At 44.5% G+C, this 18,399-nt stretch overlaps 1 protein-coding gene across 1 annotated transcript in view; it reads right to left on the bottom strand.

Moving 5' to 3' along the window:
* Nucleotides 1-17,905, bottom strand: part of LOC115320784 — a 41,826-nt gene extending 23,921 nt beyond the window's left edge. Inside the window, exon 1 of the mRNA XM_029980963.2 lies at nucleotides 17,789-17,905. Coding sequence (XP_029836823.2) covers nucleotides 17,789-17,905 — 117 coding nt within the window. The remainder of the gene's footprint in view (nucleotides 1-17,788) is intronic.
* Nucleotides 17,906-18,399: the final 494 nt, after the last annotated feature.

The following is an 18,399-nucleotide window of genomic DNA, read 5'->3' as shown; positions in this document are numbered from 1 at the left end:
AAAGGGGCGTTTCCCACAAATTCGGGCATACGCGCCGTCAATTGTACCATCAATGGCGACACTCAGCATTCTGTAATTCATTATAAAGAATCTCCTCTAGGTCTATGACGCGTATGCCCGAGTGCTTTTGAAGCGGCCCAGAATTTATTTAGTTATCGCTCTCCAAAGGTGGACTCAGACGGGAGAGGCCCTTTCGAGCGCACGACACTAGCCGGCCTCCGGGTGAGGCGCTTCGTGTAGAACCTGCCAGGTGGCGCTGGTGTTCGATTCCGGAGCACTCCTGCCAGCGAAGCTCGCGCCAAGCGTAGCTGTTTTTGATATTAGCGGTTCATTAGTGTGGCCTTTGAATGCTTCATGGGTGTTTCAACGTGTATGAATAAATTGGTTAAAGCTTACTTCCACAATTTAGTGAAAACTGGGGTAACCAGTCTTGCATGCTCGCGCGTAGCGCTGCGCATCCGTCTTCTTTCTCTTCGTTTTCATTGCATAGCGACAAAACTCGAACCTATGTAATCACAATGCCAAGCACTTGATAATCACAAAAACAAATTGCAAAAACGACCATAGACACTACAGAAACCATCCGAGAACGTACGCGACGCCATATCCCATGTTACAGTAGCCATGTCCTCCGGATTTCGACAACAGCGCCACTCGCGGCAGTCTCCACTTCTGGCTTCGCACGGCCGATGGGACGCCGCCGACATTGTTTCCACTGCCCCAATATTCTTGTTCAGTGTAACTAGAGCGCCGACGTTAGAACGCGCGACTCGAGAGCGCTGCGATAGGAGCGCGCTTACCATTAGAGTTCACGTCACAAGAGCGCATGACCAGCAGAGCGCATGTCACGAGATTGATTACCTTGTCCGAAAAAGAAGCTTTATTGTACGCAAACACTTTAAAGCACACAGAACCACTTGACGATCGATCGGCTGGGTGCAGGAGCCGAGATTGAATGTTATTTCGAATGGTGAAGTTGTGTACATTAGGAAGTGACTTCTAACTCAACCATAACCACATTTTCTGAGTTCCATGTTTGCGAAGCGCTGCTCAACAACACAAGGTGCACCTCATTAGACTGTTTCTTTCTACCACACAAACTTGTGGTGTAGTGGAAAGTCATCACTTGGGCCACTAACTTTAGCGCGTCGGTGTCGTATTGGCCTTCACAGCATTCACAAACACGTTATGAAAGTGCGTCACACACCGCTAACAAATAAATGCGCCCCGCAAACTCACTAATGAGCGGCCGCATCATCGACGTCTGTCCTGAGCCGGCTCTGCATGCCATTCGTGCCTTCTTTTTCTGGACAGCATCTCCGTCGCAGTGCACACCGATGTTGCGATCGCCGGAGTACGGTAGAAGCTGGCCGTGTAGTTTCCGCTTCTTTTTTGTTGCGCGAGCGCTTGCTGCAGCCCAACGCACCACCGTCTTCCATAGCTCCGCTGCAAATCGCGGTCGTCTCAACCACCAGCATGGTCGAAACCGGCGTGCGACGTTCTTCTGTGGCGTAGGTGCAGCCCATGTATAGTACAATGGTTTGTTTTAGGCTTCATCTAGCAGTCTGAAGAATCTAGGACATTTCGGTGCTCGAAATATTTGGTGTGCGGAGTTTTTGTTGCATGGTCGTGGAACACAAAGCGACGCAAAGAGTCGCTTTTGTCCATATTTTACGATTACTTTTTGCCCGAACTTCATTAAAAAATGTCATCTTCTCTTTCTGCTCGACTTTTTAGCAGATACCACCGCCCCACGGGGGTTAGAGCATGTGTTTCTCGCCTCCGACCACAATGAATAAACTTGCACCCCCGTGTAGCGTCTTTTGGAAAGCCGGAATCAGGGACTGCAATGGTGCTCGACGATTCCTCAGGGGCGTTGCTAGTAACGCCGATTAGGTCACAGAGCAGTGAGCACACGCGTTTTGTAAATAAAAGGGGCCCACATTACCCTTTGTGCATGATTATATTTCTTTTGAAGGCAGCTGGCCTCAGACCTTATTACGTATACGACGACTCACTTGTGATACGTGGCCGTTATAGTATTTGGGAGGGCTAGAAACCGGCATTCTTTCCGGAATATATTATTATCAAGCCACACATGCGAATAACTTCATATGCGTATGCTTATGCACGTTACATACCTATCATCCAGACATAATTATGACAAATCTTAATAAAGATGTCCTAGACGTATATTCTAACCTTTAAAATACTAAAGCATGCTATTGCCAGAAATGACGGGCCGTTTACACCGAAATATCCGTGTACCTTACGTCTTCTATGAACATGTCCTCACAGGATCACACAGGCCAATAATTGCTTGATTAGACCTATCGTATATTTTCATTAGGGGGAAAAACATAGTCAAATAAGACATCTCGATAATTACATCCCTTATATTGGGTCCGGACATTTCGTCGAACCGCCGTTTCATCGAACGCCGTTTCATCGAAGCCGTTTCATCGAACACCGTTTCATCGAACGCCGTTTCATCGAACGCCGTTTCATAGAAGCCGTTTCATCGAACGCCTTTTCATCGAACGCTGTTACAGCCTGCAATATTTTTGCAATTTATTTTGATTTTTATACACAACGTCATCTAATTCTTCATTTTTTTAACACTATGCCGTGACCAGATAAGTTCCATTGTGAACATGTCCTGCTTCGAGAAGAAAGCCTCCATGAAACAATGACCCCTCTTCATGTCACATGAAACAATTAAAAATGAGACAAAAAAAAAAGAAACAGAAAGCACGATGTGCTTTCTGGGAAGCGGGTAATGTTTTATCATGTTTGACAGCGTGTACCTGTAACCTTGGGTTATGTGAGGATCCGAAAGGGTGACAGAGTACACCCAGGGCTTTACTATTGTCTGGTGCGGGTTGGCCTTCCTGAGAAAGCGTCCTGAAGATGATTCATAATAGGCAAAAGGGTCGGTAATAAAGTTGACAGTGAAGGGGAGGTGGTTTCAGTCCAGGTGTAGCCCGAAACCATGTTGGCTGACACTTTGTGCAGCTTTTGACTCTGTAGATATTGAAAACTAAAAAAAAAAGCAGAAACGTTCAATCTGACCATAAAGCTGATAATCAGAGTATCATTATATTTTATTTCGTGTGCTCTCCTGGCAGAGCATCGTTTTATTATAAGCGTGCTGCCCTGGCAGTTAAAGGGACGGTGCAACAATTTGCGGACTTTATCTAATTAATTGCGGGAATCGATCCCGGCCACATATAAAACGAAGGACCGAAAGCTATTCTTTCCTGCTTGCCCTAGTTTTCATTAAAAAAATAAAAGGAATTGATATCTCTGGCACCCCTCAACTCAACATTGAAGCGGCACCAGCTTCGCCTGTGACGTCATTCGGAGTGGCGTTAGTTTCCGGTTGGGTTCTTCTGGCTTCCGTTTCCCCAGCGCTCGCCGGCTCACCAGGCTCGCCGCTCTCCCGCTCTCCCGCCGATTCCCGACCAACATGGTGGCATGGGCGGACGGCCTGAGCGACGTCGAGCGCAAGATGCTTGCGTATAATAAGTCAGTTGGACTTGTGTGGCGGGCAGTCGAGTCGACGCGGCGGGCAGTCGAAGTCGAAGTCGAGACACCAGGAACAATAACGATACCACGATACTACGGACCACAACCAACGCACTCCGTCGAGCGAGGGAAAGACAAAACGTCCGGGTTGCTCGTGTAACCGCCGTAGGCGCCTCGGGCGTCGACGGATGACGGCGACGGCAGGTTTTGTTGGCTTGCGGCTAGGGTGACCACCCGTCCCGCGACTCGCGGGACTGTCCCACATTGAGGGCTCGTGTCCCGCGTCCCGCAAGAAATATCAAAATCTTCAAAATGTCCCGCATTTCACACTGTCGTAACATTCACTGCGCAAATTATGACGCTTCCGAACAACGGGCAACGGGGAACTCCGGAGGTCGCTGATAAATGAGTGAATCTCGATGGTATGTCATTTTCTCGCCAAGCATTGCGGGAAGCAACCGTCGTTCTCGCATACAGGAGACTGACGCACATGCGCCGTTGTGCCTCTCTTCCCTTGGTGGCAAAATATTGCAAGCGAAAATTGCTCGCCAAAAGCTGAAAAATAAACTGTTGTAATTAGTTGCAAATCGCACTGTATTATGCGAAAGGGTTGTTGCAGAAAGCTTTTTTTTTTTTAGGGAAGACGGCCACAGAAGACAAAAAACCTGCAACTCACAACGGTAAATAGAAAAACAACATAAGGTTTTATTTTTGTGTAGGAGCATGTTATAAGAGTAAGTATTGACAGGAAACAATAAGCCGGAAAAATATTTACTGTTTTTTCTTTCCTTTTGATGCATTGGGGTCTGGTGCAGTCAATCTTTATGTTTTCAACTTAAATACTTTTAATAAATACTTACCATTACAAATAAACAAAAATATATGGCTGTGAGTGAAACTTATCTTAGTTTAATGGCCGCGTACAATTTTTAGGTGTATAATGCGCTTTCGGACAGCACGGGATTGCGGGGTGTGCACGGTGGTGAATTTCTCTTAATACTTATTTCTTGAGTCGTGAAAATACCGTGCTCCTCTTACTCCTCCCTCCCTCCCTCCCTCCCTCCCTCCCTCCCTCCCTCCCTCCCTTCCCCTCCACTCCCCCCCCCCCCCCCCCCGGGTCAGGGTGTCCCGCATTCCACCGGCAGGAAGGTGGTCACCCTACTTGCGGTAGATGGCGCCACAAATAATTCATACTCTTTTAGCGGCAATATTAGGCTTTCGAAGCGTTTCTGCATGCCTAAACAACAAGGTTTTTTTTAAACTTAACCTTAAATCAAGCTTAGAATCGCCTAACACTATCACTTACAAAAACCACTCCGAATGACGTCACACCACAGGTTCCATTTGCGGCCACCATGTGGCCACAGGTTGGGAAAAAACGTGTTTTTTATTTTGCGATTACGCAGCAAAATAGAGGTATTTTGGGGTATGGTGGCACTTTTTCTCTTACTTATGCCAAAGTAAACAATATAAAAAATACAAGCTGCACATTCGTTCAGTGTTAAAATCATTGCACCGCCCCTTTAAATGCTTTTCGTGAATGAACCTTCAACTAAGCGTAAGTCTGCAAATGAGCTGGTGTGAATGGCACATTACCGAAACCCCCGGACAGCCGGTAAAAAAAACGACAGACATTCAAAAGTGTTCTAAGTGTCGGTCCTTTACCTCCAGTATCATGTTTTCTGACAGGTACATGAGTAAAACTTTTCAGTAAGTCGCATACCCATTTGTTTTTATACCAATGGTTTTTATTTCTAGTAATTTGGCTCCACCCTAAAGACTGTTTCTTAAGTGACTACCTTAGTCTTAACAAATGTAAGGTAAAACATCTACAAAGCACTGTTATGCCTCAAAACTCGATACAGAGAAATTCGATGAAACGGCCCTAAGCAATTCGATGAAACGGCGTTCGATGAAATGGCGTTCGATGAAATATCCATTCATTCGATGAAACAGTGTTCGATGAAACGGTGTTCGATGAAATGTCCGCTAGCCGTCCGCAATGCCTGCTGGAAAGCTCAGCTATTTGAACTTCCAAACGTGTATTTACACAAAAATATCCATGCAGCAAAAAGTCTGCACCGAAAAGTCCGTGCTCCGAAATGTCGGCACCGAAACGACCTACACCGAAAATTCCTACACTGAATTGTTCGGATCCCCAGTCTGAAGAATCCAACAACCTTGCGAATAAAGACAGAGCCATTTGACTCTCCTTGTATTTTTCTAAATTTGTAAAACGCCAAGTATCCGGGTTCATCAGAGATTTAAGCCATAACTGCAGCGACTGGTGGCTTCATAATAATATATAAAAACAAAACTTATGCAATCTTTCACAAGAGCAGTCGTTGAAACAGGGCGCTCTCGCACTACCCCATGCCTCCCGCGCTTGGAAATATTGAATTAAAAAAAAGAAGAAAGAAGCAATACTGGAACGGGGTGTGTGTGATTCATGCTGAAAGCGAGGAAAGGGGGGGGGGGGTGCACTTATCATTCTTCTTTGTTCAGTATACCAGGAACTCTGTGATAACGTTATTGCCCGTTCAAGGTTTTCGAAACGCACAATGGGTCGCTTTAGAGCCTGCTTGCGGAATTCCTTCGGGTCGCTGAGGTGGGGCTTGATGGAAGTAGGACATCCGGACGCTACAAGCTGTTCCAGCAGATGCACTGCTGTGAGGGTTTCATATGACTTCTCGCTCCTTGGCGCGCATCGCTGCACCAAATCCGAATGCCACGTGTCACTTTTCCCAGCACCGAGTCACCTCCGATGTCTCATGGTATCGAGGCGCTCGAGGGGGAAGGGGGGGAGAGGAGTCGCCACTGCGTTCTTTCTTGTGTTCGGGTTCAATGTTTCAAGCCCAAGTCTGTAAATAACGGGGAGGCTTGGGAGAAAGCTTCGAAAACCAGACAGCTTCTTGTGCAAATCGTGATTGATTTGAGCCTGAGCTACGAACTACGTGCATAATGAAATGTCCGAAAATATTTGTACCCCTTTTTTATCCCTTTCATCGCCTCATCTAAAACTTTCTCGTTTTCTCGTCCGTAAATGACATCTTTAAAACAATTGTGATCTTGGGTGTTCCCTATTTTAGACAAGCTTAGTAGCACAAGTGTGACACAAATAGGCGGCGCACACCAAGTCACTGAGCCAGAAACTTTCTGGTTGTCGCGGGGTAGTCAGCACTGCATAGTGTACGCGTGTTTGTCCTCATGCGACTACCATTATATTGCCGGAGAAAAGCAGTTCTTTTCTTAGTCCTGACATTTAATTGAAAATATGGCATAGAATATAGTTGTCCTTCGATGCAAAAGGAACTATTTCCGAAAACGAGAAACGATCTCCAAATACTATTTTAAAGCATTCAATTAAACGGCTTTGATCAAATGGCGTTTGATTCAATAACGTTTGACTAAATGGCTTCGATGAGACGGCGTTCGATGAAGTGTCCGGACCCAATCACCAGCATTAATTTGAAATACGAGTTCATCTTTCCTACCCTGCTCAGTCCACGGATAAAACCACCATCTGGTTGGTTGCTAATATCAATGACCTAACTTTATTATAGATGCCATCAGTGACGTTTTTGCGGTGGCCCGTGACCTGCTTCTTTGTTTCTGTTTATTATTAGTAATTATTTGTTACAGATGTACAGACTATTTTGGCAGTGTATTTACCTTCCGCTCTATAACGACTTCGGGCCACGAGAGCGCATTCGATAAACAAGTACACAAAAGTAGTAATTGTGGTCGCGTTGTCAACTCCATCCCTTGCTTAATCATGTATACATATGTGTAGGAATAAACGCGTTGATAACAATAAAAGGGGAGAAGCTTGGAAAATTGTTAAGCGGGCGTTGGTTTTTAAAAGCCGGGGATCTTGAAGATGTGTGACAAAACGTGGGGGTTTGCGGCAGGGGTATGGAAACGGGGCTTTCGGATTTGGATTATTTCTTAAACTAATCATGGAATGGGGCAGAATCGTAAATGTCGGCGAGGAGCACTTTATTCTGTCAGGAAGACCCGGCTTGCTTTTGTAAGTAAACGACCGTTGAAACAGATAACAGACATACACTGGATTCTCCAGTAGCTTCGAAAAGCCACGTTACGTTCTCCGCTCAAACCTTGACATTGAACTTTAAAAATACGTGGAACAGAAAAAACGATCAGATGGAAAAGCTACACGGACTGAGTGTATCTGCCTTTCACCATAACTTGGTAAACGGCGAAAGCTACGATCCCCGTTGGCCAATCAGAGCAAGGGAGCGACGCACGAGACAGCTCTCCGTGGGAGGATCGTGTTTCTATGGCACATCGTCAAGGTTCCCGGACATTTCATCGAACGCCGTTTCATCGAACGCCGTTTCATCGAAAAATGGACGTTTCATCGAACGCCGTTTCATCGAACGCCGTTTCATCGAATCGCTGACGGCCGTTTCATCGAATGTATTTTATATAAAAAGTGTGAAAGATGCTCTTTTATGCACGGATCGAGTGCATTTTCGTGTCGTTCACCCATTTCATCGTCAGGTTTTTTTAATTTCCAAACTTGTAGCTGTTACAATTTATTTTGATGCAAGTAACACGTGAGGATGTTTGTACCGATTTTTATGTTTGTTTCGCATATTGTGCTTATCTGTTCACCTCCTCTGTATTACCCGATGGGCCTGAGGGTATTTTAACTAATAAATAAAAAGTCGCACTCCCGGTAAGAGCGCACTCCCAACTCATGGAGGCCAGAAGGCGACTTAGGTTTTGCTCAGGCGCAACAACTTTAGCCATGTGAGCCTCCTAGCCTCTCATGTCTTTCTATTGATACTTTTTTACTGCCCGAAGCTTGCAGCACCTAAAGCTGAGGTGCTATTTATAAAACTAGAACAAAACTTTTTTTTTTTTTTTTGGGGGGGGGGGGGGGGGGGGGGGGGTTTAAGATTAACGGAGTCAAAAGTACGTCACTTCAAATTTTAATTGAAAACTTTCGGGGGTTCAAGTGTTCGTGCGACAACCATTCACCGTTTCAAATGATAAGCAATTGCTCTCAAAAAGTCCCCCGCAGCCATGCTCCGTCGGTTCTCATAAAAAAGGCGGACCCTTTCATTTCTTGCCGTTATGGCCTTCTTCTGGCGAGGAGGCTCTTGGGAACTCAGCATCGCCTTCAGATTGTCTTCCATCAGTTAATGTTCTCCGGCGATGCAAGTCAAAAACTTCCAGAACCCGAAATGGGCACCTCCGACCAGCTTCAAGAAGTGGGAATGCCACCCTGGCGTTCGATAAGACGGCGTTCGATATACGGCGTTCGATGTAACGGCTTCGATGAAACGGTGTTCGATGAAACGGCGTTCGATGAAAGGGCATTCGATGAAACGGCTTCGATGAAACGGCGTTCGACGAAACGGCGTTCGATGAATTGTCCGGTCCCACATCGTCAAGTGCTTTGCTCCGATGCCCGGATTGGCTCACGAGGGTCGTAGCTTTATATCCTGTCTTCAAAGGACTGGCTCTCACAACGCTTGAGCGAGCACTTAACCCCTCGCCTTGTCCTGTGCGGAAGGTACTCCGTGATAATGGTTTTATCCGGTTCGACATTCTGGCAATATACAATGACACTTTTGTGAGCTGCTTGGAGATGTCTTCGGGGTGATCCGGGAAGTCAGACATACTGCTTTGGTACAAGATTATGTTGTGTATACCCAGGGATGGACCACACCGGACGCTGCAAGTCGTTCCAGCCAATGCAGCGCTGCGAGCGCTTCATTTGGCCTCGTGCCATACTCAGCGCATGTCACGTGTCACACACTCGGAACTGATTTACCTCCGATGGCTCGTAGCGTCCGCTGCGGTCCATTTTAAGGTAGAACGGATCGTAACAGAGTACGCTGCTTTGTGTTTGCGAATAATGGATCGCTTAGAGTGGTTCATTGGTAAATCCTGCTTGAGTTCAGCCTGAGCTCGCAAACTCTGGACACAAAAAAACTATGTGGCGTAGAAATAAAAGCTTCTGAAAATGTCGGTATCGTTTTTCTTTTTTTACTTGTAACTTTTGTTATTGCTTGGGACCAGACTTGTACGTAATCCGTTACAAGTAACGAAATTACTTGTAATCCCTTACATTTATCGGTAATTTAGTAACGGAATAATTACATCTTTTCTAGAGTAATTTTAAAGTAATTCCCTTACATTTTTTACGTAACGGATTACTTGTAATCCGTTACATTTTTTTCAGGACCAGCCCCCCCCCTCCCCCTTCCTAAAGAAAAGGTCGTTTGTATTTTGGTAAAGTTGAGCGCAGTGACACTGTCACGCGCATTGACCAGCGCAAAGGGAGGCTTGGCACTCTTCAGTTCTGCAAAGCCTTTTTTTTTTTTTTGCAACACCAAGCCCCTGAATCTATTTTCCTTTTAGACCCTAACAACAATGTCATAAAATCCAAATAAGCATTTCTACAAAAAAAAGTGTGTGTGTGTGTGGGGGGGGGGGGGGCAATGTTATATCCGCTTTTTTTTTAGTGTCTGCTTTTCGAGAAATTATAGTAACTACGATCATTTTCATAATGACACAACACGAGACAACGCTCCGTCTGCCCTAAAATCCACCGAAAGGGATGTGAAAATATGTGAAGGTGTTATTGCCACAAGCATCCTCTTTCGTTGCTGCACACTTATCATCTTCTCTTAGAAAACAGGATGTATTTTTTCTGCTTCTTTCACATTATTTGAACCTGTTTTGAAGGCTATTTACTTTTTTATGGTCCAATTTCTAGGGTTGGCCCATTTTATTTGTGAATTTCAGCCAGGTGATCCGCATCTCAGCCACCCTTTTTGTGAGTCAGCTTTTTGCGATCGCTCCGAAAATAATAATTGTCTTCCTTTTTTTTCGCTGTTTGTATTCCAGCACGACGCATCTTTACAAATAAAAGATAAGAGATCTTTACAAATAAAACATAATGGTGGCTGACGTAGACTTGAGATTCTGGGCTTGAGGAGAGAGTGAAACTCATGAGTGGGGAGCCATAGTGTGGCTCAGTTCTCTGCCCTTCGCTGCCCGTGGCATCAGCGGGAGTCTATCTGGAGAAAACCGGAGTAAACTGCAATCGGTCCGTGCTCCGTGCGTTTTTGAACGGCATCAACAAAGGTACACACGACAAACGTGCATTTGCATTTCCTTATTTTAGCCGACGTTCTGATTTTTTTCTACTACTTATATTTATATATTAAAAACGTTTTCTTATTCACCAACGCGCCTCAACTGAGGCTCGACCTATTCAGAATCAAAGGAAGAAGAATATCGAGCCAAACCTCAAATATTATTTTATTATGACCTTACTGGTACAAACTCTACTAAAACTCTCGAATATCAGGAAACGGCTGCAACGATGAAGCTTTGCCCTATCTTGGCGCTAAATATATGTACTTCCATTGCTTCGCTGAAAAATCTCAATGCAGAGAATTAAATATTCGTGAGGCACAATACGATATTCCCATTCAGTGACTCAGTTCAAATGGTGCCCAGCGTAGCAGTCGACATCTTCAGTAAGAAATGACGCAATATATGACTGACGCGACTTTCAAGAGCCAGCTGTTGCTCAAAATACTCAAGGTCAATAAATGGGACAGGTGGCAACAGTAAGAACCTGAATAACCTTCTTCCTTTTGTTTCTTAATTGAGGAAAATATTGTTGAAAGTAACGCCACGAAAATAACGGATTACTTTTGGGAGTAACGGTCACTTACTTTTATGAGAGGGTAATTGTAATTGTAAAAAATTACAATTTAGCGTTGAGTAATTGCAAATGTAATTCCTTACAATTTTTCAGTAACGTGTACAAGTCTGCTTGGGACCGAGTTCGGCCCTGGAAGCTGTTTGCCGCACTGTAAATTTGTCCAGTTATTAGAGAGTGTAATGATTTTTATGTAGGTGATAGGCCCTCTTGGGAAGAACATATCAGAAATAGTTCAATGCTATATCTTGAAGACATTGCCAGATAACAACTCACAAATATTGGGTAAAAATGTCAAAGTTGCCTAGTTCGTGTATTTCGAAGCGCTGCATTTCGCATGGAGACAAAATAATGCAACATGTTAATGGAACACCACGCGATATAGTGTAAAATATTTTCCTCGAGAAAAAAAAGAAAAACGAAGTTTTTTTTTTATTGCACGCTGAAGTTGGGTAACTTTTCACATTGAAACACGTTTGAAGCGTTGTAAATATTTTCAGTTATAAAACTCGAGTAAAAAATATGTTTAGATGATTTACCGTTCCGGAAAGAATATACAAAAAAAAAATCAACGCTATATCTAGAAAATATTACAAAATATGCACTCCTAAACATCAGATACAAATATCAAAGTTACACGCACGCACACACGCACGAAGGTACACAATAACCTGAAAGCCGAATGCAGTGGCTGATGCACGAGTAGTGATCAAACTGTTTCTGCGGTTGACATCATGGGACGTCGCGTTCATGTGGGAGCTGTAAAGGTTAGGTGATCAAAAATGCACAATCATGACAATCAGAGCACATATCTCCAACATTTTTTACCCTCAACAACCTTCTCTCCCCCCCCCCTTTTTGTTTCTCGCTCAGAAAAAAAAGAAAAGAAAAAGAAGGGAGATCATTTAATGGTGCGACTTTTGCCGACGGTGCACGCGCGCAAAAGTACATGTCAATCGCAAAAGTGTTATTTACAAGATAAAGTACACAGGAAAGTGATTGTCGCTTTAGATGTCATTATAATTGGTTTTAGTAGTGCACCCATCCTAACCACATAGTTTTAACCCAACTACGTGAAAACGATCAGTTCTTTTGTTGACCCGTTCAAGACTGGCAGTTGTTGACACATTTTAGCAAAGCGAAAACCGGGTATCGGCGTAAATGATAATCTATACGCAAACCCGAGCCCCTGAGACTTCAACAGTGCCTCCGGTATATGCATGTGTGCGTGTGTTCACCTCGATCAGAGAAGTCATTCCAGATATAGTCACGGCAGTCCGGAAAGTCGAAGTGCTTCCGTCGCATTCCAATTAATGCTCGGAGCCTTTATTCTTGGCTGTAGGTATAAGTTAGGTTAGCTCGCACCTCACGTGTGAACCTAAGAACAAACGATTCCGTCAAAGCATTTTATGCTGCACAGGTTACGCCACCCCAGCTTATCGGATATCAGTGATACATTACAATAGACTTGAGTAGCTCTTGCTGTGTTGCAACTTACAAGCACAAGTAGAGAATTAAAGAAAAAAATGTTATCTTCTTTTTTTTATTAAAAACGAGCTTGCGAGAGCACGGTTATGGTCTCATCTCATATGTTGCGCTGTAGTACAGCATGGCGACACCACTGATTCAGATACTTTGGAGTTACTAGCGCATCGTAAAACCTCGTTGTCATCGGCGGCTTCCTGAACAAGGTTGCGGCATGACAGTAATATATTATATTGCGCTTACATTGCACTGTTTGCAACAGCAGACTGATATTTCATTATCGACAAGCAAACTCTACCTGCGAAAATAAATGTAATACGAAGAGAATGCCCAGAGTTTTAGTAATCAGTAATTTGTAATTTGATATAATTAAATATTAGTGATTTTTAAGAAAGGAATCGGTAATGTAAAACAGTTAGTTTTGGAAAATGCTTTTGCCATCTCTCGCCTAGAAATCTCTAGAGGGCGACTGTACTAAAGTGATTAACCATTTCGAGAAGAGATAATGAGTTGAGAAAAATTAACGCAATATTGTAATTACACTCCCAAATTTTGACGGGTGAAATTGTACTTTAAACTTTTGTTTACGGAAAGGTGGAGTTCTAGTCACCGGTGTGGCCACGTGCAATATGACGTCTAAACGCGGCACTGGTCACTAGTAGGATCTCAAAACGCAATATAAAAATGCAAGGAACGGAAAAAAAAAAGGCTCTGCTTCGCATTATGGATTTTTGCAGATCTCAATATTTGGAGTTTCGGTCAAATTTCAGAACAAAAACAACGGTCTGACAGCCCCCAGCACTGTTTATTTCAACGTGTGTCCCATTTAGGCAACACCAGGTGGGTTGGGGTAAAAGCACCGGATATGTTAGAGTACGCACGCTGGCATGAATTCCCGTCCCGTAAACACTTTTTGTAAGGCTCGCCACTTCCTCTTCAAGTACCCAGGGTCACAATACACACTGTAGTACCGTATTTTCCGGACTATATAAGTTTAAAAGTTGAAAATTCACCCGGTGCGGACTATCTACAGGATCGGACAATACAATGATATAATTTTTCTAGATCCTTCACTATGACAATCGTGAAGGATTTTATGAGTAACGGACTATACTAATGTTGATTTACGTACGATAAAGCTTCATCGTGAGCTAATACAGTAGGCGTTTGTCAAGGTCTGCTGAGTATGATACTTTTTACGTTCGGACTAGGTGCTAAGTGCGGGCTTTGCACTGGGTGCCGTTTGTGTACCGGGTGCGGACTACCTAAGCAAGCACTTTTATTTTTGACGCAAAATATTTCCCTGCGGACTATGCACCGGGTCCGGGCTATAGTCTGGAAAATGCGGTAGTTCCTTCGAACTCTAGGGTTCTTGGACGATGGCCCTTAGCCTATGCCCATCGTCACATGGCCTTGGGTCACTTTACATGGACGGCAGAAGCAGTCAAATGCTCGGAGTAGCCAAGCATGCTAATCGCAAAACAAAACAAAAATTCAGAGACAAAACCGAGAGGCTAGGCTCTGAAATGCTGCAGAAAGGAGAGTTCGGTTTCGGGCGCTTCTCTGGTATCGCAGGAGGAAAGGGGTCGCTGTGCCTCCCGCCGCAAATCGCCCATTATGCGCTTAGCTTGGCTTATCTGGCCCCGAGATGCAGCAACAAAAGGAGTCTCCCCGCCTTCAAGTCAACTGTGGGAGAGGAGGAAATGGGAAGTGTGGCGAGGGGAACTTTTTTCTGGTTGAAAAATATTCTGCAGGTTGGTCTTTGAGCGCCGCGTGGTGGGAAGTTTTGAAACTAGCCCGAATGTCTCAGAATCTTGGCCTTGTTCCTCTCGAGCCGTCGACACAGAGTGCGGAAACCGTGAGCGCTCGCTGAGCCCACTACCCCTCCTCTAGTTCACGGCCACTCAAGCAACCAAGGACGTCATGAAGGCGGTCATTTTTTGCTTGTTTCTGTAATTTTTATTCTCCTATAACTTTTAAAATAAAGCGAAATTCGAGAAAAGAAAAGTTTCATTGAGTTGCTACGTTCAGTGCGCTCAGTTTCGGTGCAAATTAAAAACCAGTAAAAAAAACCTTGCAGGGCCCCTTTAATGAAAAAACGGCATGACTACCGAAATTTCTGTTCGTGGTTTTTTTGTTTCTTTGTTTTTAGTTTTGTCCGATGAAACAATACAAAATCTGTTTGGAAAGAAAATCTCAAGGGTACCTTGCAGCCTCAAACTGGGGAAACATAACCTGAATAAATGTCAAAATCGTGGGGCAATAAGACTTTTGCAGCTCGTTATTTACCATTATTCAAACTAAACCTTCGTTTATGTGCTTCGAACGGCAACTATCCAAATAAAGTATTTGTATTGCCTTTGTATTTCTACACCTCCAACCAAACCCCTGGACAATTTGGAGCTGGGGGTAGAAATACTGTTTTACGTTGTTTTCTGGCCTCTCGATAGAGAACCTTACCTTGGGAGCCTCCTTGTACACGGTATTCTCGATGTAAGCAACCAAGGCTGAGTCAAGAGCACAAGCCCAAATGTCACCACATATATTTTGATAAAAACTGAACCATAGGTACAATCTTTGATCAACTCATGCAATTTGACATATAAGCTTCGGATATTGATTTCTGGAAGGGAAGGAGCTACCGCCAAACACATACATACGCCTTGACCTTAAATGAACCTTGGCCATTATGATTTACAACTGTAGATCTGAAATATAGCTCAGATATCCTTAAGAAAAATTAATATCTCCAGACCAGGCTGAGATTGGAATCGAAATAAATTATCCTCCAAAAACAGGCGGGGGACCTAGAATGCAAAATCGCTGATTGCTTATAATACATATGTAATTGATGTTCAAACAAAAAGTAGCGCAAGCCTTCCCGTGAAAAGGCTGAAAATCTTATAAGTCACTGCAAGACGTAAGTGCTTATGGGCATCTGAAATCTAGAGAACACAGACCATTTTGAAGTGTTGCTTCGACTTGCCGCGTAATTAGTAATTTTTATTTTTTTGCACTATTTAGACAAACAGCTATACGCTATAAGCGCGTTGCTATATTATCAAATGGCGTTGAGAATACTCACTCATTTTTTAAACAATTTATTCATAAAAACGATTCATTTTAAACTAACAGATCCAGGTCTTTAGTTGTGACAATCACTACCAGAGGTGTATCACGTGAAGATATCGCTTCCCTTGCTGACTTCTGCTGCTTCAAACGTCTCTGAATTGTCCAAGTTTCTCGTTCCTTTCGAGCCGAACCTGATCCCAGAGACTGGTATTGCAGCGCGAGGATCTAGGGAAAGCTAGGGAACTACTCGTCAGCAACACCGAAATCGCTGGGAAAATCGCCACGTCTAAAGCTGGCCTAAGTGACTTCTTGTGACGCCTAGCCACCTAAAGTATGTCCATCTGGCCGTATAATTCACCTGAAGTGAGTTACACGGCAACAATCAGTGTTGATTTTATTATATTTATTTTATTAATTTCTTGAGCGTAAAACGAAAACCTGTTGAACTGCACCTCGTGTTAAGTGACTACGGCGCTGCCCAAGTTGCCTGTGTATCGTTACAGTTCCCACCGTATCGGCAGTCACGGATTTTTGAATTTTAAAACCATTTGCAGCACGTCGGAGGAGCGAAAATGGTTGCAAGGGCTGCTGCGCTTGCTTTCTGTTTGACTTCTCGGCAACTTTCTTTTAAGCTGAAAAGGATGCGGCCGGTTTCTTCCATTGTGGCCGCCATGCTGGAACTTCTGCACGCCCTCTCAGCATACCAGAACAATCCAGTTATTCCTCGTGTGAGCACTTAATTGGATTCAACATGGTCTACATGAAGATCTTGATGCGCCTTGAAAATATCAAACTATCTCCTTCAGGGGATGGGACTAGATTCGATTCAACTCGCTTAGATTGTGAATCGAGGCATTTCCACGGGTTGATGCGATGGTCCAATTCATTTTAATCAGGTACTATGGCATCTGGGCTTACATGAATGCGATCGTAGCACATAGAATCGGTCAGGGACGAAGCGGTCCAGCAAGGTGCGTGTGGCAGGCTATAACGCGAACTCGTCGCTTTTTTAGAGCCCTGGATGAAATCTGCATGAGCGTTAAGGTGAACCGAACCAAGCTTTGCGACAGTCATAGCCTGTGCGTATTTGTCCGCAGGAGGAAAATGCGTTCCAAAGGGCGCATGGTGAATATATCCCTATGTTGAAATTTCATAAACTCGTGTTTAAAGACTGACCCAAGTGGCCGTATTCGCGGTCGTGTTCCCTCAGAGCTGTTTACATGAATGCGTGTGGCGGCTGGCGGAAAGGCGCAGTTCAGTGGGTGCTTCTGGCAAGCTATAACGCCAAATCGTCTCTCTTTTCTGGGTGGGGAACTGCCTGCTTGTTTGTTTTATGCCTCGCTGTACTGCTGCATTCCGAGATGCGTCCTCTTGAAAGAATGGTCCAGAGTTCAATTCCCACTGAGCCGCTTCGTAGATGTCGTTTGTTTCTATAGTTTTGCCTAATCGTTACTTCGTAGAATTGATCACGTCTAAGAATGCCTTCTTTTTGTACTGTTACGCATTGTCGACTACGAGTAGTATATCCTTTTTGTTGCCTCGGTCTGAGTGCAACGATTATGTGTCACACTCGGGCGCAACACGTTTCGCATAACATCCCGCCCAAAAACGCAGTATGTGTTTACACTTATCTTCGCGGTGATGAGGCCGCGGTGAATTTAGCAGCAACCTGCGACGCGAGGAGATTTCTTCAAAGTAAGTCTACGAACGGCATACATGTGTATATATGAGCATTCATGTACTGGGGTGCAAGCTACTACACAAACTCTTTGCTCATCACGTCCCTATAAACAGGTTACAGTCGTGTCTCGTTTATATAAACCCCGTTAATGCTGATAGCCAGCTATAAGTACACCATTTTCGGGACAAACTGCGAAGAAGCATGCATTATTGTCTGGTTATTATAGACAACTCACATTATGGATGCATTTTGGCGGAACGGAGGTGTCTACATTAATGAGACATCACTGTACATGTATGGACTTTTCTTACCTGGTTGGCATCGGGATAATCTAGTGTCGTCTTTTCAGCTAAAATAACATCGCTGTGGAATAAGAACAGTGATCCCAAAAAGAGCAAGACAATCATCGTCTCTTGAGGTTTAAACATACCGATACGTTCCAACACGGTATATACTGGGTATACTGCTTGGTGTTTATAACAATGCAAGTCCCTAGGCCAAGATCTTCTGTTCTTTTTTAGTGAACCTGTCAACCAGCTGCTAAAGCACAATAGCTATTGTCCCCGTAAAAGAAAAAAAATTACTGTGGTATATCTCGGCTATGCCCGAATATACGTAGCGTGAGCTTATGCGCACAAAATGAGAGGCGCCATCAAGCAGCTCCGGCGCAACGTCAGACTTGGCTACTGCGCAACAGAGGCGCACAGCTGCGCACGTGGCGGCACCAGTGCGCCCGCCGCGGCTATGACGTCACTTTTCTGGAATGCGCAGACGGGCAAAGCGGGCGCGGCGGCGGCGGCTCCGGCGCGCAACCTGTGCGCCGTGTGACGTCACTCCTCCTCCCGCATGCGCAGCACGGCGCACGGCTCAATATGCAAGCCACGCGAAACTGCTCACCCTCGGCCAATGCAGCTCAGGATAC

Source organism: Ixodes scapularis, unplaced genomic scaffold (assembly GCF_016920785.2).
Source record: "Ixodes scapularis isolate PalLabHiFi unplaced genomic scaffold, ASM1692078v2 PGA_scaffold12__126_contigs__length_90152505, whole genome shotgun sequence".
NCBI lineage: Eukaryota > Metazoa > Arthropoda > Arachnida > Ixodida > Ixodidae > Ixodes > Ixodes scapularis.
This window is presented reverse-complemented; position numbering and strand designations above follow the sequence as displayed.